This window comes from Dermacentor andersoni, chromosome 4 (assembly GCF_023375885.2).
Source record: "Dermacentor andersoni chromosome 4, qqDerAnde1_hic_scaffold, whole genome shotgun sequence".
NCBI classification, from domain to species: Eukaryota; Metazoa; Arthropoda; class Arachnida; order Ixodida; family Ixodidae; genus Dermacentor; species Dermacentor andersoni.
Window position 1 is genome coordinate 66,513,618 of NC_092817.1, and position 21,641 is coordinate 66,535,258.

Here is a 21,641-nt window from a genome sequence, read left to right on the forward strand (position 1 = left end):
GAACACCCATTTATTTTTTATGAGCAATGTTATCGTACCTACCCTTACACTACATGAGGTCTGCAGATTTGCATATGTATGTCAATGGTGCCAGGTCTCCATTTATAGAGAAACATTAGTATATCAAATTTGAATGTTTTTTCCTAACGTTCATACTTGTTAAGTGCAAGAAGCATGTAGTAAAGTTTGTACAGCTTCAAAAATATGTCCGTACTCAAGGCTGCATCCAGCATCAAGTTTACTGTAAAGTTCCAGCCGAATGTTTAACTACTCAATGGTAATCGCAGAACTACATCAAGGCCATGCGGCTGTTCGTGGGAGAGCCCGTCTGGACGCCGATCAATCGCCCGGCCGATGACCATCCAGCCCGCTCTCAGTATCTGGAGACCCTTAGTCAAACCTGCGACTGTGCCGCGTGATGGCCCAGCTGCTGGAAACAGGCATGCAATCAATATGCTGCAAGGAAATTTTGTGTCTTATAGTTCTAAGCAAACTTCTAATGATATTTTTTATTGAAGTGTAGCACTTCGTGCAAATAAGTATACATAAAGATTTATTTTCCAACACTACTCAGTCGGTTCTCTTTTATTAAGTATGTCATCATCCACAGTGAACAACCTGCTGCAAGATAAAAGAAGTACAGCCGGAAGAAAAAAATAAATAATATTCTGTAATATCTAAGGCCACGACTAGAACTAATGGAGTGTACGTGAACAAAATATGCGCATATTCTGCAGCCACATTGAGCCTCTCCGCCAGTGTTTTGTCAAATGGTGCATATGTACTACATGTTAAGCTATACTAGCATCAGAAATGTGCATCTAAAATTTACTGTGCCGTGTGTAACAAATCGTCACATATTTGTCACCTTTTGTGAAAGAATTAAAATTGGTAAGTACAAAGTCTGAAGTCTTGCAATGTACATCACATGGGAGAAATGTCTAATAAAGTTCTCAGATGACCTAAAGAAGCAGTTCAGCTAAGACTTGTCTATGCTAGAAGACCCTTATAGTTTTGATGTTCCTGGTGATCACAGAGATTATAAAACTAAGTACAAATAAGGCTCTCAGCATCAGGGAAAGTCTTAAGCCACAAGCACGTGCTTTCGCAGAGCTCCTTAAAACAGACTGTACAGGCACATCCACAATGAAACAAGTGCTCGTGCATAGTTTCACTCCAGAACCACTTCAATCCCTGTGTCAGATCTCCATGACCCTCTTATACTGTGAATCAACGGGTGCCGAAGATCAGCGGTAGCAAATAGGCTTTGTGGCTGAAAGACAAGTTTCAGTTGCATATTCACAGTGTATGTAACCCTTGGAGGAAAAAAAACAACACTAACATTCAAGTAAATTGCATCCCAAAGTTTCAGCAAAACACAAAAGTTGTAGATCCAAAGTGTATGGTAGACTAGTGTGCATGCCCTCGTACCTAAAGCCTTGGCAGCAACTAGTGTTGCAATACTTTGGGTGCAACATGTGCAGCACTAAGTGTCTGACTGCTACCAGGATCGATTGCAAGTATGTCTGCAGTATGAAGCATAGAAAAGCAGCACTGATGGGGACATTTTGTGACACTGTGCTCAAGCAAACTTGCATGGTCTCTAATTGCAATGTGTGGCAGTGTCCTCCTCCCTGCTGCCATAATAGAGAGGCCCCACTCTTGACAAAGTTGTCATTTCCATCAATATTGAAAAAATGTGTGGTCTGAATCAGTGGTTTGGGGCCAATAATTGACTGATTTGGTTTTCTCTGCTAAATAAAAAAATAATTATTAGAAAGCAATTGAGTTGTATCCCAAGGAGGACATTTCTGTGTTTTGCACATGCATTTGAGTAAGGCGGGCTAAAGCTTTCTTTTGAATAAGGCACCACTGCAGCCTGCATGGTAAATTTCTCCACCTCTGAAATAGCCTTGCTGCAGGCAACTCCACACTCTTAATATTGGACAAACCAGGAAAGAAATGTCGTTATAAACCTTGCATTGAACAAAGCCCACCACTTAATGCCACTTAAGTGCAAAATCTGAACAGTAGGTGAACTAGTTATTTATGCCAATCTCTAACAGCAGTGCGCTGCTGTCTACACTACCCTCCGTGCTCGGCAGCATGATGAAATGTTGAGTCGACAGGCTGCAAAAAAGTTAAATTCTAACAGAGGGAGATATGAGAAACTTGACGGACAGACAACTTTACATAAGAATGCCACCACTAAAATAGTGATGCATGGGATCGAAGTGTATACAGTGCAGGGAATGCGTCAGCAAGTCCTAATCTCCCATTCTTGCTGACCTCATGTACGAGATCCACGACCATATTGGTAGCATTCAAGGCGAGTGGAAAAGTGCGTTTGCCAAATTTGGCATACAGTTGACCATCATTATAAAGAAGTCCCGTTGAACATACAAATACCTTCATTATACTCAATATCTGTTAAAAGCCTATATGTATTTGTTATGCAGTGAAATTGTAAAGAAACATTTTCGATTTACTTTGTTATTTACTATAATTCATTATGTGCATGTCCGTTCTATCGAGGTCTGACTGCATTGTCTTGTAGATCAACATTCCACACTTGAAACTCGGAAAATGATGTTGCTGCTTTTCAACCTGATGCTGCAATAAAAAAATTAAACTGGGCAAGAAGAGCTTTAGACATCATTGCAGTAATGTTCAGCGAGGGTGCTTGAAAAGTCAAATGAATGAAGTGCACAATGAGGGGGGGGGGACACAGCAAGGTTACCATCACTTGCTGCGAGTACTGCACCTCTTCAACAAAAGATAAAACAATGCAGCACAGCAATTTCAGTCCGCTACCTAGTATTCACAAGTTAAGGAATGCACAGCATCGGAGGCGGGCATCTTCGTCTGCTAGCTCTGTTTTTCACACATTAGTGTTCTTGCTGGTGTCAGCCCAGTAGTTTTGTATGGTCACTGCTTCCAGGCTGTTGAGAAATGAATCGTTGTCCAGTGAAGTCATTTCTTCTGAGTTTTCCTGAAAAATAAGATTGCATTTAATGAAAAGGGCTGAAGCTTCCTGTGACATATGGCCCAGCATAGACTAACTGGACGAGAAGCAATATATGGATGGATATGAACAGATAGTTATAGGCATCGACTCATGGACGATAAGTTCTTTAAGCCACTAGAGCAGCACACATCTATGCCGCAGGGCAAGCTGCTAAAAAAGAATGCTCCAGGGCATAAATTACAATGCTGAGTCTGTATCTGCAAGAAATTTTATGTCGCAAAAGATAGGCGATCCCATCCTATCTGTGCTCAACTACTTACAAAAATATATTGTCACTTTTTTCAACTTGATACCTTCTGATGCTGGTTTGACTAGACAAAGTTTAAAAGGACGTTACAAGCAAATATTACCACCCACTAGGGAGACTGTGTTCTGAAAACCTTGGTAAATCTCTCAACACTTATTCTGTGTCAAGGGTTGGCTTAGTTACACAGAAAAGTGCAGTTAATACAGCATGTCTCCCTCAATTTAAGTTGGTTACCATCGCGTAAAGCCAACTGACAATGAAATAAAGCCAAGGAAAGCATAGGGGAAATAAACTTTTTTTTTTAATGATTGAAATTTGGAAGCAATAAAGAAAAGGGAAATGAAAGCGGCTGAAAAGAGAACCTGCTGCAGGTGGGAGCGGAATCCACACTTGCGCATTATGCATGTGATGCTCTACCATTGAGCTATTCCAGCAGTCATCCTCCTATATGCTTTCTGGGGTATTTACCTATGTACATGTACTACATCTAGTCTTGACTGAGTGTTAGCCAGTGCCACTCACAGCCATGCCTAGAAGTAGTACACATGCACAAATACCGAAGAAAGTGAAGTGGACGACGGCCGCCAAAGTAGCTCAATGATAAGAGTATTGCACGCATAATGCATAAGGTGTAGGTTTGGCTCCCACCTGTTATGTTACTGGCTAGCCAATGGCCTAGTTCTTCTAATGGAAATGTAAGGAGCTCAGTTTAGAATGGAAATTCGCTGGATAGGAAACCGCTTCATGTAAACACAAGGGGAGGTACCTTGGGCAGCTCAATATGGGTGTTCATGTAGCTACTGCGCACCGAGTCATCGATGTAGGCGACATTATCAGTAGACGACTTGTCCTGGCCATTCAGCAGCTTCAGGAAAGGCCTCCGTAAGACAACGTAGGTTATCAGACCTAAGCAAAAAACAAAGCCACGTCATCACCATCATGTAATCTGAAGTAATATCTTAGATTGTTTTAGAGTCGGCACTCAAAGTTCGTGTTCTTTCGAAATTTGCACTCGCCTGGAGCTGACGCAAGCACATTTTGAAACTTCAGACTCAAAAAACGTCATGTTACACAGTCAACATCCACTAGTTCAGTCTACTGTGGGCTGCATGAAATTAGTTTGGATCATTTTGAGCTTTGTCAAGCGCCTGATTTTTATATAGAATCAGAGCTATCAAGGAGTTTCCTCCACTTGCATCTTGTTGCATGTTTATAATATGCATAATGAATTTCAACAAACTATCTTGTCTCACTATCTTACTGTAGGTGGCTCTGAAACACTTCACATCTGATAAGCAGCAGCAACCTTGGGATGCTTTGAATTCATTATACCAGTCTCAAATGGCTACTTTCGATCATGGTCGAGCCTGATCTGTCGAAATTTCAACTGTGATTGGCTTCTTTGTGCAGATTGAGCAAGGGAGCCAATCATGACCAAGAAATTCAATACAGATTAGGCACGATTGCATTGAAAAGTGTACCGTGTGACACCCGTATTACGCTTAAGATCACGTCCTGTCTTTTCATGTGATGCATACCATGTATTAACAAAGAATGTAATGGTGCCTTGGATGCTTTGACCTTCACAAGTACATGACCGAATGGTGCTGGGCCAGCAGACACGCAGCTACATTACAAGATTCCAAAACAAGCTGCATAAAATGACCCAAGTGGAAAAGTTCACTCGCCATGTCCGGGAAGTGGTTGTTAAGATATCTCTGCACCCCTTGTCATGTTTAAGATAGTTCAGTACATATAAAATGCAAAAGTAGTTTTAATAAGCAAGAAGCATAAGAACAAAACTGAAACAGAAGGTAACAACACCTTAAGACAATGTATTCTAAACATTGTTGTGACACATTACTCTCCTTGGCACAAAATTTAAAGTGATTTCTTTGTAAAGCTCATGCTTTATGTGGCTGCTGAAATTTGTATGCCAGCATATAAGTTAAACAGAGTTGGTCATGTCCATCAAAGCTTTCCACACCTTGTTTAAAGGCAGTGTCGCAAGACATTGACACCAACATTGCTAGGCTGTGGCATAATTAGGCACATGGTGGCCAGTTGAGATGACCCATTAGAGCACATAGAAAGGGACATTTTATGCTAATCTTCAAAACTAATTTGCAGAAATGTTACAACACTTTATGGAATATGCCGTGTAAAATGACCAGGACAATCAATCACTACCAACCGAGCTCATTGCACAAAGCTGACTGCATTTTATACTGAATCACAAAAACCATAAACAACAATTACAGTGAAAAGGTGGCGTGCTTGGTGGAGATCTGGACAACATTACGCTGCTACACATCGTGGTCAGTGAACAGCCTGCTAGTATGGCTTAACTTGTTTAACTTTGTTGGTGGTTTACGACTGCACTGTAGCAAGGTGAGAGTGAGAGCTATACTTCATGACTTTAGCATCCACAAGAAAGGTGAAGGGGAAAGATTTAAAGCAAAGACAAAGTGGCTGAAGTAGGCATGAAGTGAAGCGGGACAGTCGTTTATTGTAATAAATGTCAAGAGAGAGCGAGTGAGTCACAATTCCTTAACGCCTTCACTGCCATGAAAAATTTCAAAAAATACAGCAATAGTGCAGATTTTTTAGAACTTGCATTTATTCTGCCATTTCTTTCTAAAAAGATATGATACAAGGAATGCTTATAGCACTTTCTACTGTTCTTGATGAAAAAATTAGCAAGATATTGTGTATTATTTATTAATGCCTCAAGATTTATTACCTTTGTCATGACTAGTTATTGTCATTGTGACCAATGATCCGAGCTACTCTTAATACCACAGCAGTACTTGCCTGCAAGGAGTGCCACTGATGCAATGGAGCCGATGACTATTCCAGCCACTGCACCTCCTGCTAATGGATAGTCTGGAGACTCAATGTTTGGCGAGTCCCTGTCAACTGGGGCTGGTGTCGATGTCTCGTTCGGCGTGACAGTAGCACTACTGCCTGCTGTGGCATCCACAGAGACACTCACATGGCGTGTAGTTTTCTGGTCTAACAAGCCACCAGGAACCCGCAATGGGCTTGAGTCACTTGACGTAGAACCGGGTGTCGCATTGCTCTGCTGATGCACATTTCCGTGTTCATCAGACACTGTGTTCACAGAGAGAGGCACCGTTGCGTCTGTGACAGCCGTAGCCTGGGTGGTGTCTGGGAGCCTTTCAGTTATTGGCTCCGTCTTGAAGACGGGGTGTGGCACAGTATTCTCACTGGGCATTGTTGGTGAACTTGTCCTCACAGGTGGAATGTCGTTGGAGAGCTGAGGTGATGTGTGTGTCTGGGGTAAGACGGGGTACCTTGGTGTGGGTGGTACGGAGCTCCCCCAGTCTGGATGCGTGACGGGGCCTTGTGGCACTTGTGGAAATGATGGAGGGGCAGTGATGGGAGGAGGAGGCTTGCTTCCAGGAAAGACATACGGTGAGGGAGCCTGCATTGGAGCACTGATTTGTCAGTTGCCACAAGTCTGAAAAGAACCACACTTCTGGGCACTTTGGCAATAGAGTTAAGTTTTAGCTTGTCCGCACGTGTATTTCCCTTCATGGAATAGGAAGCAAATTGGTCTGCGCTGTTTACTGTACATCGCGCTGCTTCAAGTTATACTTGAAATATGAAGTTACCGTAGAAGTGAGTGGCAATAACAATGCTGGAAGCAACATCTTGCAATGCTTGAGGAGCGATGGCTAAGCACTCTGACTAGCTCGGATCTACATGACCAGCTGTGGGCAATCCAGCAGGCCCGGGCAGCGGTAGAAAGGCTATGCCTCACTAAACATAATGCCGAGATGGCCTGAGCCCGGGCTGGCAACCTCGCAGGTGCTTTTCTCGATAAAGTTTTTTCCGTCCGTCCGTCCAACTGCAATACGTCAGAAACGCTCGTCTTACATGGGTGTCCTTGTTGAAGAAAAATGAAAACGAACTGCATGCTGATGATTACGTTGCTGCCAATGCTTTACACCAGCAGCTAAATAGACTATGGTTGATTACTGCAGTAATAGCTTTGTCCTCTCTGAGCCACAAGATGGCACCACTGCCGATGTAATCACTATGTAACCATTTTCTGATAAACCAGTATTCTTTAAAAGATATGTATACAGAATAGCTAAAACTAATGTGTAAAGTTAATTAGTCACAAAGGCTTTGCTAGCATCACACATTAAGACTAGCTTACACAAAATGTATATGTATAGGTTGGTAACTGGTCAGCTGTTACTAAGTTCATGTCCCAATTGGCTGCAGTGCCTGGCAACAATCGATGCATTCTCGCCGAATAGTCAGATTTTGCTACATAACAATTGTAATCTAAACTGGGAAGGATGCTAAAATTGTGCATGCTTAAAAAAAACTCACAGGATTACAAGTACCAATAAAATAAATGACAACAAGTTGCATATAACAAAGTCATGTATCTGAAGACTCTTCAGCTTACACCTGTGCTTAAAAATTGGTTGCAATGTGCGATGTGTATCGGAGAAAAGCATGGGAAGATAAACGTCAATGTGGTTGCTACCGGCACCTTTATGTGATTGTGCAGTGGATCCTATTTTGTTGTTTAATGACAGATCAACAGTGCAGTTTCATCTGTCATCATGCAACTTTACCAAGCCCAACTTGCCATGCTATGTTGTTGCGTTTGACAGCAATCGCTAATGCCAGGGAAATTTCTGAAATTCCTGTTCTACAAGCACAGTGCAAATGAAAAGATTGCCTTTGTACTGGCACCTGAAATATGTTTCAGAGTTCTTAAGCCATGAAACTACAAAATTAGCTATGTCCATTGGCAATATGTTACTTAATAAACAGCAACAACAAAAACAGTCCAACTGTCTCTACTGAAACACATGGCAAACAAGTATACTACCATGAACATATGAAATGCAAGCAGCAAAATAGTACACAGCACTTGAGAGAATAACTTGACAGTGCAATTTAGCACCACTACATATGGGGTGCTCAAAGATGGTGTTAGCTTCCAAACTAAGCCTGTATGCTTAGTTTGGAGCAGGATTGAAAGTGCAGTAATGAAATATGCTTTTTGGTTTGCCCCAACTCAGTCTGAGTTTCATTTGTCTTTGATCAACGACAGCTCTACAGAATTAATAGAGCCACCCACATAGTCCAGAGGGGTGGGGTGGTATCCTTGGTCATTCACTTTCAGGAATGCATACCTGCCAGTTTATCCACCTCGAAATTTGTATACATACCTTGGACACTACACCAGGTGAAGGGAGGATAGCACACATTTTAATATGTTTGCCCTGAGCTTGAGATTGAGACCACACGTTTGGAAGCATGCATACACACTTTATTAACAATTCACCTTTAGGCACATCAGACAAGCAGAAGCAGACTTGGGACAGCAGAAACCAACAAGCAACACATTGCTTTTAGATCCCAGTGATTTCCAGCGACCTTGTGGTTGCTGATTTCACCTGCTACAAGAATTAAACTTGCTTAAGTAAAGTTCCTCTGGTGCCTTTTTATCTTAAAAAGACCTCCACGAGTAGGGTCCTTCGACCATATCAAGGAGCGAAACTTAGTGTCTTGTTTGGAGTACTAAATATCTGTTTGCATACAGCATTACCATGAGGAATAGACAGCATCTCCAGCCTTATCATTGTGATCTTATGTAACTTCAGCAATCTGTCCACACCTAAAATGTCTTGTACTTGTGCCCACTGTAAGCACATCTTGGTTTGCTCAATACATTCAATGACACTTTGAGCTTGCAAGCTGATGAACTAAAGTTCAACCCAAATTTCATAAAGTTTGACGTAACATTCGTAAAAATTGTAGAACAAACCCAAATTCTTAAGCTTTGTGGAAAATTTTGGAGAGTTGGCAGTTATGGGGATGCAATCACTTTCATTAGTTTTTGCATCACTAGCACCAGTCTTTCTGGCATATGAGGGACAGCATTCCTGGTGGCACTGTGGCAGAAATGCTTTTGCCTGTAGGTGCTTATGCTAATTGCATGAAATCTTGTGAAAGTGAATGTAACCCAAGGATATTTCTCCAGCTTTGTGCAAAAGTCGCAAATGTCCCTTACCACCAATACTGCCCTTCAGTAAGATATCTGCATCAGTGGCGTAGCCAGAAATTTTTTTCAGGGAGGGCTCGCACTTCATCAAGGGAGGGGTAGGCGGTTGCTGTCATACATCGTCTTATGCCAGGTATCCTGGTACACAGAACTTTCAGGGGGTGCACATGCTCGGTATGCTACCCTAGCTGTGCCTTTTATGTGCATGCTCCTATCTTCCCATTCCCTCCTGCCACTCACCATGCTGATGGGCAGGTTGTCTGGGTGGGGCTGGGACAGCCAGCTGGAAGGGTTGTGCATGGGCCTCCAGCCTGTGCCCTGGGGCTCACTAAGGGCAATGGGCTCGGCACGCACGAAGATGGGAGATGTGTGCGGAGCCTTGTAAGTGGGTGCCTGGGGGCTGCCGGCGCCTTCTTCCCAAGGGGGCAAGGAGCCAGGCACCAACACCACAGGGGGCGGGGCATTGCCCCCCTGGAGCACACCTTGACAGGGTTCTTGCAGGAGCACGAGGACACCCCACAACGCTGCAAGCACTGTTCCAAAGACCACAGACAAAGTGCCTTCTCATCAGCGTTACAGCAGGTGCAGGGAAACAAGGGGCACTTCAAGTTAACCAATTTAGTGCACCTATGTACAGTGAATCGCAAATGTTTACGGACTGCAGCATCCGAGAAAAAGCTGCACATCTCTGCAGCCTCAGAATGCAGCCTGGTATTCAAATTTTCAGCCTGTTTTAGTATATGCAAACAACATACAGTACAGTTTTACTGGCTGTTGTTTTACTGACAAAACTGCTCAGAAATTCAATGTTTTCTCGGATCCTGTGATCTATAAACTTTTGTGGTTGAGTGTACATAACAGGAGACATAATTTATACTATTGTAAAACACCAAAAGCAATGTGCCTTCTTATCCAGCACTTGCACAGGCACAGGGAAATGAGAAGCATTTCAGGTTAACAAATTTATTTTGTACATAGCTGGGGAAATACTCTAATATAGAAACAGCATGATTGGAGGAGCCAGTGTTGAAGAACTATCATGGAGGACTTTGTCAATAATAATAGCGTCAGAAGCTAAAAACACATATAGAGAACTGTAGCACAGGCGAGAGAAGCCTTAAGAACAGGTTTTTTTTTTTATTCGAAAGTTTGCCCTGCAGCATAAAATATTTGGCGTGTGCACATTGTATATATGTATAGTTGGTTGTGTCCTATTAAATCTAACAAGTATTTATAGTGCAGACCATAGATCCAGAGATAAGTCAGGTGGTTGGCTTGGGTGTAGCCCCACTTTTGGCAGGTAGTGGCACCTTGGTGAGTGTAGTCCAAGACAATTCCACAAGAGGTGCGGCATATCTGTGAGGGCAGGTAGGCGAGGGCAGAAGGGCCAGGTTGTACCAAAGGCAGGCCTATGATCCGGAGCCTATGGACAGGTTGCAGCTGGCATCAACGCAGCACCCACACAGAGTTATCAATGCTCGTGTGGATCGTCGAAGGACTTCTTTTTTTTTTTTTTGACAGCCATGTGAGCACGGTGTGTTGTATGAAGAGTGGTAGTGGATATATCACTGGAGGTTTGTGACTGGCTGTGTCTGCTTGATATATGCCCGGGTGAAGATGAATGCGGTATCCAAATAATTCGCACCGTGCATGGGAACGTCGACACATGATGCACTTTTTTCAGCAAAAGGCAATTTGTTCAATACTTTGCAAAAGTATATCACCGCTTGGTCCGAATCTGTGTATATAACTAGTTCTGATGTTTCTTGAGGAAGTTTTGATTGCAAGGTGGTCAATGCATCATGTATAGCCTGCAGCTCAGTGAATATAGACAGCGGCACAAGTGTAATGTGATAGTGACGTGTTTGAGACAGGATTAAGGTATGACAGGTTAGGGCAGTAGCAACTACCTGGCCGGTGACACTGGCATCGGAAAAAGCATGGACTTCTCTGATGTCTTCACTGACAGATGGCGGCTTTAGATTTGGTTGCGGGTTTTGACTGTGGATGAGACAAAGAGGCTTGAAGTTTGATAGTTGTTTGCGTGACCATGGCGATAGGTTGACATGGCCCTGCGATGGAGGACTGGTGTGTTGCCCCTCGTAATGACGTAGGGCATGAACTGCTGGACAAGCTTAAAGCTTGAGATGACAGGATGAGCACCACTGATGAAGTAATTCATCTAATGTGTTGAGGCCTGCTTTCCCCTGAAGAATAGGAATAGGAGTGAAGCATGGATCCCAGTCCTTGACTGTCATATGTTGAAATTGGGATTGATAAACGAGTCCTGGCTGCAATATACCACGCACATGTAATTGGGCTACCTCAGCTCTAGCGCCACTGGCCTTTGAAGAGATGTGCCTAACAAGATGCAGCAGCTGGGTTGAGCAATGGCATGCTTCTCTCACCCATCGCGTAGCCAAGTCAGAAGCTGCAATATCGAGGCCTAAAACTTGAACAGACTCCACGTACAGAACAGGATGACCATAAAGGTTGAGAGAAAGAGCTCTGTTCTGCAGCCAATGGCAGCCCTGACAATCCGTAACTGAGATCAGGGTCGTCTGTCCCAGTGAGAGCTACAGGCCGATGGCTTTGCACCAATTATCAGTCACATTTAGAACAGCTTGCAAATACCACACAAAAATACACTGCAATATGAGAAATCAATGTTACGACCATTACAGTCTAACTATTAGGTTGAGATACTGCAATTAACAGCAAAGACGTACAGCTTGGTATCATAAACTGTGTGAGCGTGGGTGCACCAAAACTTTTGCCAACAGGCTGGGCTGTGCCTGAAGTCTCATTATAATGAACAAACATTTTCAGAAGCTCGCACCGTGCAATTGCAATGCAAGTTCAGTGCATTGAGGAAGTTACTTGCCTCAGTAATCGCCACAAATGCAAAATTTTCTTTTGCAGGATTTGGGCACAGAGATTTCTGCATATCAACTCTGATCGCATTCTATCAGCATCAAAGCTTTACGGGGCAAGGGATATCTGTCATAAAGCTTAATTACTACAAAACCTGGGTGTGCAGTTTCGAATTCACAGCTGCAGTGGGCAGCAGAATATGCGGCAAGCATACTGCTCTACTTTTTGGCAAACCGCATAGCAAAAGTGCGCATAAAGTCCCACTTTTACTGTGAAAACTACACAATATAAAAAATGTAAAAAAACGTATAATGGGGTTTTACGAGCCGAAACCCCGATATGATTATGAGGTGCATCAGAGTGGGGATTAATTTTGACCACCTGGAGTTCTCTAATATGTACCCAGTGCATGGTACATGGGTGCTTTTGCATTTCGCCCCCATTAAAATGCGGCCGCCAAAGCTGGGACTGGATCCCGCACGTACCATAAACTTTGACACTGATAGTACTGGTTTCACTATGGTGGCGATAGACTGCCAATTTGGCTTGTACATAGTAATAATTAGAACAAGCTCAAATAACACAACCTCTTGTGCTTTAATGAAACTAAAGTTTATAATTACTGTTAACATGGGGGCTTTTAACATTTGCTAACTAGAAAAAGAAAAGAATATAATATGTACATATTCAGCTGTTTCTACAATAATATTGAGTGTCATGTTCTCCTTAACGAAAAGCCGCCAACGAGCATATTTTTTAGACCCTAAAGTGCCTATTAAGTGTTTATAACACCCTTCCTTTCTTGTGTACTTGACAAGACATCCCATTAACTGACAGACTATGGACGTCACAAGTGGCATTAAATGTGCGAGGACAAGTGGAACAAGTGTGTATTAAGTGTGCGAAGACAAGTGGAACCCTGGGAACGGGCACAGAAAGCTTGAAAATGTCCATGACATTAAGAGCAAAAGCTGCTCTTAATGCTTAACTCACCTGCTTGTGCGAGTTTTTCCAAGAATATGCAGGATATTTTTAATTTGTGACAATTAACATTGCTATACATGCCGTTACTTTAGAAACTAAGCAGACTAAAAATACACATTTGATATGAGATCACATTTGCCCACCTTATAAGGCATTGGATTATCCATTTAATTTGGTGTGTTTCTTCTGTTGTCAGGTATTAATAGCACATTAAGTTGATTCCAAAGAAATTTATCTTTGCAGCCTCTAATTCATCACCCTTGGAATGTTACATTCTATACCTTCATTCATTTAAGCTCAAGAATCAACATGAAGCTGGCTTTGAACGTTCTCAATATGTCCACTATATAAACAAACCTAAGAAAAGGGTTATGAAAGAGGGTAACCTTAGCATGAACAAGAGTTGCTCATTATTATCCCACCTGTTGAGATGTCCATTTTCTGTTACGTCAGCAACATCATGAATATTCCACATGTTGGTCAGGAAGTAAGAACAGAAGCCATGCCCAGCTGAAAAACAAAACAAGAAAATAAATGTACTGGTTTTGGAAAGTTTAATCAATGTGCTAAAGAAAAAAATAAATAAAGATCTCAGAACAGTTTAACACACACCAGACAAATGACTTTTATGGTCTTCATACTCGCTGGTATGCACACAATTTACTTTCCAGGCAAAAGTCACTAATGAGCCTAACTGCATCAGCAATGTTCATCTATTATTACAGTGAATAAACTGCAGATGCACAGACATGTGTAAGGCAACTGGCAAGATTTAAGAACAAAGGAACATAGTCTGATTTATCCTTGTTAAAGAAAAGTCAGCACTTTTTTATGCTTTCCAGAGCCAGAGCTTTAGCACACAGCTTTTTAAAGCTATGCAAATATTTAATATGATGTATATGGCTGCCGAAGAGTGAATTTCAACTAGTTAAATACTAACCAGTAATTGGCCACACAGTTGGGAATTACCAGAGCGGTTGCAACACATAATTTTACTCGGTGTGTAGTGTTCCAGTCAACAGTGAAAAAGTGCTCACAAGACACGCAATGTTTTTTTAGCCGCAATACTGTGACAACATGTATGATGAGAATACAATGATAATTAAGAATAAACTGCAGGTGAATGACATATATGATAGGCCAGGCCTTTGAAAGGAAACTGCAGTAATGTTTAAAATGAGTGCACACAGATGTCAATGAAACATTTATCATGTGTTCTACACAATTTGAGCACATGCACAGTCGGTGTCAAAGGTTTCCAGACAGCAGCATAAAAAAAAAAAAAACTGTTTTTTTTTTATCAGTATGTGATTGTAGCCAGTAAAACTGCATAACACTGTTGTTCGCATATATGTACTGATAGTACTGGATAAAAATCTGGACAAGAGGCTTGCTTGCCAATGCTGTGGAAATATTAATATTTTTATGAGGTGCTGCAGTCTATAAACTTTTGATGCTGGCTTACCAAACTGCAGGACTCACAGTTGCTTAGTTTTTCTCAATATGTCCCCTTGTATGTATATGACTCTTGTATGAAGAGCCGTAGTACAAAGGTATGTAGCTGGCCATAAAGCTACATTTTGGGCTAAACCAGTCTTAAAGGTGTACTGACATGACCATTTCTTTACATTGAATGAAAGTCTAATCTCTCAACCTCAAAGAAAATACTGGCAAGCATTGGAGCATCCTGAGTAATCCCTTCAGGCACCAATTGATTCTTTTCGTGGAAAATCTAATTTCACAATATTGCTTGCATCTTTAGAACTATGAAAAGCATACTGCTACAGAGAGGAGCTTAATTGTCAAGTTCACAGAATGTGGACTCAATGCGAGAACTTTCTGCAGGAACATCACATATGAGAGCATCAACTATTTCTTGTCTAAAATACCTATCCAGCCACTACAAAGATATGGGTGATGTAAACCATCGTGAAAAACAATAGACACTGAGAGCATGCATCCAGTTGTCTATCTCCCAACTCACTTTACCGAAATACTTTACACACATTAGTCAAACTTGGAGCACATATCCAATCCAAAATTTTCAAAGATTTACCCAACACGTTTTGCAAACTATTTCTGTGACAGCGTTTCTTTTTGATGCATTATTTTGGTGTGCACAGAGCCTGAAGGGCATAATTTACTACGGTGTACTTGCTTCTATGAACCAGTTTCTGTTTTTGTACTCAGGAGGTGGATGTGTCATGACATCGCAGTACATTGGCTCGCTGTGTTACTGCTATCACTGCAGCTGCCAAACACGAGCGCAGTGTTGTCACAGTATTGTCATACCTGGCCATAAGGCTATGCGACATCAGCAAGTTTTACTCTCCACCATTACGTCACGATAATGCCGATGACGCCAGGTTTGGCATTTAGAGACTACGCCGGTATAAAATTAAGATACCTCATATCTGTTTCAAGCATTCACAGTTGCAAAGTGTGACCCTTTTATGTGCAAGAAGAAAGTGGTATAATTTATAAAACTTGGGAAATATGTGTCAGTGCTCCTTCAAAAACATGTGGAAGATGTTGCAAGGTTTACTCCTTCTGGACTGCATCAAGTCAAATTCTTTGGTTGCAGTGTTACGACAATATTTGTGCATGGCCATGACGTGAACATTTTGTGACAGTCCCGGTGCCAGTAGACTGCTGGTTGCCCTGTACTTCCTGATGTCACAACATGAACCCAGATGAGAGCTGCAGTACTAGTAGCAACATCTTGTGATGCTGTATTTAAACAATGTGAAATTGTGAGCAAATAGAAGCCAGCAAATCGTGAAAGAAGCATGACTGGCTTCGCATTGCAACTGAGGAATGTCTTTCAACTAATGAATGGATTCTACTTATCTGCAGGCATAAGGGCATCAGCACATAACTTGAATAAAACAACCCTGTTGTTTTATTTATGCCACGCAATAATGCTTCAGCTTTATTGCACTTGAAAACACTGTTTCAAGACATCATCACTAGTGGAGCTGATGCCAGTGCATATGTGCCCGGACATCAACACTGATGGTTATTTGGGTTGCGATCGGGTTCAGAAAACGAACTGTTCGCGTGTCACCGTGTGATTTATCAGAATGGTGCTTTTGCTGATGAAAGCGCAATTCTGACCAATCACGCAAGTACAAGTAAACGGTTGGTTCGCTTTCCAAACCATTAAAAGATTGTGCCCCTGGACCTTACAGTAGCTGATTATCTTGCTTGCCATGTCCTGCATTCACCAAATTTTTTGTGTGTCAGGGAAGCAGCTGTATAAAGTTTTTTTTATTTCTCAGGTTATCCTACCAGGTGCAAGGTGGTTCCATTCGAATAAAGGTGCAGATATAGTTTTATACACCCAAAAAGCACTACGCTGATACTGAGAGTGCAAGACATTGTATCATTGTTCTGATTTGTTCTGTGAAGAAAATATAACATATGCTTGTATACAGTCACAAGGCAGCAAGATAGCCCCCTAAAAAAAAAACAGTATCTTTTTGATTGTGGAATCTAACACAGCAGGTTCGTTGTTCTCTAGCTTTGACTGCCTCTGTACAAAGCACAGGCCTTTCTTTGTAAGTTTATTAAAGAAACAAAATAGGAGAACAGTGAACAAAGCTATACCAAGATATTCCTGTGAGAATGAATTGCTGAGACATGACCACTTAAAGTGATTTATTGATGATATTTAGTGTCTTAAAGTGGCAATCGGGCTATGAGACAGAGAAAAGATTTACTGATTTTCAGCCCCGTGTTCGGAGCTACTGGATGTGGAGGTGGTAGTGAGAGATACTTGACAACTCCGGATTAGTGTCAACCACCTGGGGCTCCTTAACACGCAAATGAACCTGCACGTGTGCACAATCATTCTTGCATGCCAGTCTTATTCGAATATGCCATCATCACCAGAAGTACAAATGCACCCAAACCTATGCATTCTTTCAAAAACTAAATGCGCAGCTGTATGCTTACCAGCAGACTGCCATAGCTATTATGCCATCACGGCAGGTACACAAAAAGCACTGCTGCTTAAACTGCATATGGGAGTGCAGAGAGGCATTAACAGCTTTTTGGCTATTTATGCACAAGACCAACCAGGTTTGATACACTCTTGTAAAATTCTTCATGCTGATATGAAAGACCGATACAGGTCTTGAAATACCTATATTGGTTTTAGAGTTCATAAATGTAGCCCCATAGTCATCCCCCAATAGTTAATTATGCAAAAGTTATAAAAGATGTTATAGTGGCACATTCACAAAGGCCTGCTGTGCAAGTAAAGCTACTAACTTGTTCATTTCCTCACAAAAATTTTCTGCACTTAAAAAAAGAAAGAAAAAAAAAAGTGGGACAGGGGGAGACGGCATGCAGAAAACAAGCATGTGAAAAAAAAAAAAAAAGTTTGTACTACTGCTTTTTTTTAAGGTCGCACAATGCAGCCATTCCATTGTAATTTTTTAAAGAAACGGTGAAGCATTGAATGACAGCAACTGTGCTAAGTATAAAAAATGATGATTTATCACATTAAGCAATGATGCAATGAAAATTTTGTCAATTTCCACTGCATATTTCACACTTTTTTCCACATTTTACTTTACCATAAGAAAGAAAAGAAGGTCTGAGGATTGCCAGAAATATATACAATTGGCTCCCATAAACTCGACTCTTGCAGACTGCAAGATTTGGTCGCATTATCCAAAAGGCCGAATGAACAAATGGCGGCAAAATGAACAAATGATTTTTTTTTATTGCCTGAAGTTGTCTGCAATGTCTTTTTGCTTCTTGAAGTGCAACTCAACCAGCATTGAAGTGATGAGCACTGACATGTTAAAATGCTGCCTCAGTGTGACATGACACGAAACAAGCGGGAATGAATAGCTTCATGGGAGGAAGGAGCATAGGCCAGTAAAAGATAAAAATAAAATGGCTTCACAGTTAGGTAAACAGTATCATCATCATCTGAATTTCTTGCTCTCAAGGTTTTAGTGATTGCTGCGCACATCAGAAGATGCCGGTGGGGGTCGAATTAACCAAAACGACTTGCTTTAGCATTCAAACTGAATTAATTTTCCTTTCATAGCAATGTACGATTTCTCGTTGGGCCTTTTCAGTGCATTCAAATTAATTGAAGAATATAATTAACCGAGGTTGAATTAACGAGGATCGACTGTACATATTTAAGATTTTTACTGCGTGGGATCATAGTATAAAATACTGTTGCAAAGTGATATTAATGCTTCAGTAGCTTTACTTTTGCCAATGTTGTCTGTTGTCTACTTTTTGCACCTTAGAAGCATGCACATAGGGCAGGAAAAAAGAAAATGGTCATTTATTAAAAACTATTATCCACTCAGGACAGTTAATGAAGAAACAAACTTGCATGTGTACAGCTGCTGCCAGACTTAATCAGAACATGATTTTAGTTCCTTTCCATTATTTTTACAGAAACGCTAACTTAACTAGCCTGTCGGCAAGCTCTCTAGGTGAGGGTGCCTTGCTAGTTTAGTTCTTTAAAAAAACCATCATTGTTCCCTTCTTACAGCTTGCAGCTGTCAAAGCCACTGATTTTAGTCCATCTTGAATGTTTGGGTTATGTGTTATTGCATCCATGTATATGTTGCCATGAACAACTTCAATGTATACAGAACACTGCATCTATCAATGTAGAGCACCACGAATTGGCTAGCATGTAGTAAAACAGCAACATGGCAATTGTGTTCTTGTGACATACTTCCACAGCATTTACTAGTAGCCCTAATCCTGTATGCTGCAAATGTGAAATATTAAGGCTGGGCTCAGTGTAAAACGGAAAAAAATGCCGTGCCACTGTAGTAGGGGGGTGAGTGGTGCGCATACTACATAAAAAAAGTGCACTAAGGACATTATTTGGGCAAATTCTTGAACATTACAGTAATTACAAACATCAGAATAACCCATTTGGCACAATGCCAGACAGTCAGTCCAAAATTTCGCAGCACTTCATCTAGTGTTTATTATGCTTAAGTTGGTATACACACACATGTTCACCTGCGGTCCCACTACGTTGCTGTGTTTATATATAATATGAACTGCTAACGTACGTTAGTCCTGCACTTAGCAATTGACTTGTACAATGTACATACGTGCACGACAAATCACGCAAGAGCAATGAAGTTTAAAAGCTGGGTCTGAAATAGAATTTAGACACTATAGAATATAGATACGAGCTGAACATTTCTTTCTGTGAATATCCTTAATTTGTGTATTCGAATTCCTGATAATTCTGAGGAGAGAGAGAGGCATTGCTGGCTTGCACCCTACTCGATAGATATTGTCAGCTGAGTTTTGTGTTTATTTAATGAACAAAGTAGGGTGTACTACCACTCAAACCAGTACGTTGATTGGATGCAACATTATGGTGCTGGAGATCGCAAAAATGTACAGATCATCAAGGTACTGCAACATGCAACTCATTTTCATTGGGATATCACTGTTCGATCCCTAATTTGTTTGTTGATAAGCTTCACAAGGAAAAATCCGTGATTTGTACTGCGGCGGTCACACAGAATTGCGTATGCACTGTGCTAGATTCAGCGATTAACAAGGTCCTCAGCCACTTCGGTTGGTAAGCAGCAGCTGTCCGTGTAGGTTTCGGTTTCTTTTATCGCTAACGTCTCCCTTCAAGTACCTCGGCGCCTTAGTAACCGCATGCTTCAACATAACATTCTCCGCGCGCTTGGGGAGTGGTCGGAAAGGAGAGTTGCGCCGCAGTGGTGTAATGAACGCGTCAAGAAAATGATCAAACAAGGCAATACTGACGTTCACTGCTTCGTAACTTCGATCTACACAGACGCAAAACTCGAATTAATTCTCGACTACCGGCTGACACGAGCTTTTCGTTCTTTTTAAGGAAAACAACACAGGTGCGTCCGCGCTTCAGTACAGTCCATAAGATCCGTTCAAGGTCTGCGCGCGTGTCCCTCACTTTTACGCATCAGCGCGGCGAGAGCGGATCCCGCAGGTGTTCTCGCGCGTCGCGCCCGGTGGCTTTCCTTTGTTTCGCTCTTTCTGCTGCGCTCCCTTTCTATTTCTATTCACAAAAGAAAAAAGAAGAAATACTGCGTAAGCGTCGCGCCGACGGCCCCGGAGTCGCGTCCACTGCGAGATCAATCCGCGCGCTCGCTCGCACTGTGCATAGGCGGAGCTTAGCGCGAGGCCCTTGCAAGCACGGCCGCAAATCCGTGCACGGAAGAAATGTTGAACGCCGAAGAGTATGCAACCCACCTTTAACGACGTGTGAACTGCTATCCCTTTCCTGGCCTGGCGTCTGCAGGCCCCGTCGTCGTCGTGTGTCCGCCTGATAGACCAAGACACACAGCACACACACACCGTAGCGCGGATATCGGCGCGCTGTCACCGGTTGTCAGCGGAACCCCAGAGTACCGCTACCGCTCCGGGAAGCAGCAGCGTTGACATCGCAGCGGCTTGCTGGGCTGGCGATGATACGACGACGGCAGCAAGCGAGTTGATGTTTCCGAAACTCCGGTGAACGATTCAAACGCCGTGCACTCAACACGCGCTCGCTGTTCGGCCGGTTGCCTCCGACGACTCGTCCACCGCGTTGTCGTCGGGCGCGCGGACTGGAGATGGGAAAGAAACAGATGTCGACGGTCGCCTGGACACAGTGTCAGGAGTACCGCGCAAATCCGTTCGGTTACGCTTCGCACACTCCACTGCGGCCGGCTCGTCGTACATCCAGCCAGCTCGACGCACGAGCCTAAACAAACGCATTCAACGGGGGAAGCAGCGAAGCAGAGAGAGCGGCAAGGGAGGGGAGCGGTAATGGCTGTCTGAGAAAGGGAGCGCGCTCTCAGCATGTCCTCCTCGCAGGTTTGTGACGTCAAAATACGAGCGCTGCGTGGATAACGGCGCTGGTGGACAGGTGCTGCTTTCACTCTGGGCACATCGAACCGGTCGCGGTGGTATAATCGAAAAATAGAGCGCGGCATGTAACAGTGTAACGCGGCTCTAAGTGGTCCAGTTTCGATTTTTGTCTTCCGGCTCTCGTTTTCCATTGCGTTCTGCGGCGGTCGCTCGACCGACTTTTTGTATTCGCTGGCCTAGTAATGAGAAACTGGATAAAATCAGTGTTGCGCCCCGCGACACCCAGGCAAGGCAAATAATGTTTCTTTGTTCTTCGGAGGCAGAAAAACAACGCAAGACACTTTTTTTTTCTTTTACTTTTCAACGCAAGCAAGCGCAGTTCCCATACAATGAAAGAGAGAGAATGAAAGATAATCGTTTGCACTCTGCTGCTGAACATGAGGTCCTAAATTCGACTCGCTGCTGCGACTGCCGCATTGTGATGGGGGCGGAATGCAAAAACGCTTGTGTACTGAGCTTTGTACGCACGTTAATGAGCCACGGTATGTCAAAATAATCCGGTGCCCTCCCCCTTTCCCATTATATACGTTGTCTCTCCCAGT

At 42.6% G+C, this 21,641-nt stretch overlaps 2 protein-coding genes across 3 annotated transcripts in view; one reads left to right on the forward strand and one right to left on the reverse strand.

Moving 5' to 3' along the window:
- Adi1 (acireductone dioxygenase 1) overlaps positions 1-569 on the forward strand; it is an 11,621-nt gene extending 11,052 nt beyond the window's left edge. Inside the window, exon 4 of the mRNA XM_050183122.3 lies at positions 288-569. Coding sequence (XP_050039079.1) covers positions 288-419 — 132 coding nt within the window. The 3' untranslated portion in view covers positions 420-569. The remainder of the gene's footprint in view (positions 1-287) is intronic.
- On the reverse strand, positions 553-20,967 carry LOC126536227 (uncharacterized). Of its 2 annotated transcripts, none has more exons than XM_050183120.3 (6): positions 20,440-20,967; positions 13,614-13,701; positions 9,574-9,866; positions 6,090-6,723; positions 4,042-4,181; positions 553-2,992 (listed from the first exon to the last, which is right to left on the reverse strand). In XM_050183120.3, exons 2-6 carry the CDS (start codon positions 13,627-13,629, stop codon positions 2,882-2,884), a joined length of 1,194 nt encoding a protein of 397 aa, XP_050039077.2. In that variant the 5' UTR covers positions 13,630-13,701; positions 20,440-20,967; the 3' UTR covers positions 553-2,881. The 2 variants fall into 2 exon arrangements, with proteins under 2 accessions (XP_050039077.2, XP_054929854.2); XM_055073879.2 differs by lacking the exon at positions 20,440-20,967 and adding an exon at positions 19,975-20,105.
- Positions 20,968-21,641: the final 674 nt, after the last annotated feature.

What these genes read in the sequence shown, in the direction of transcription:
- LOC126536227 (XM_050183120.3), bottom strand. An exon ending in ACAACCTGCCCATCAGCATG is followed by an intron (nt 6,724 to 9,573) that starts GTGAGTGGCAGG and finishes GCTCCAATGCAG; the next exon opens with GCTCCCTCACCGTATGTCTT. An exon ending in CCCATATTGAGCTGCCCAAG is followed by an intron (nt 2,993 to 4,041) that starts GTACCTCCCCTT and finishes CTTATTTTTCAG; the next exon opens with GAAAACTCAGAAGAAATGAC.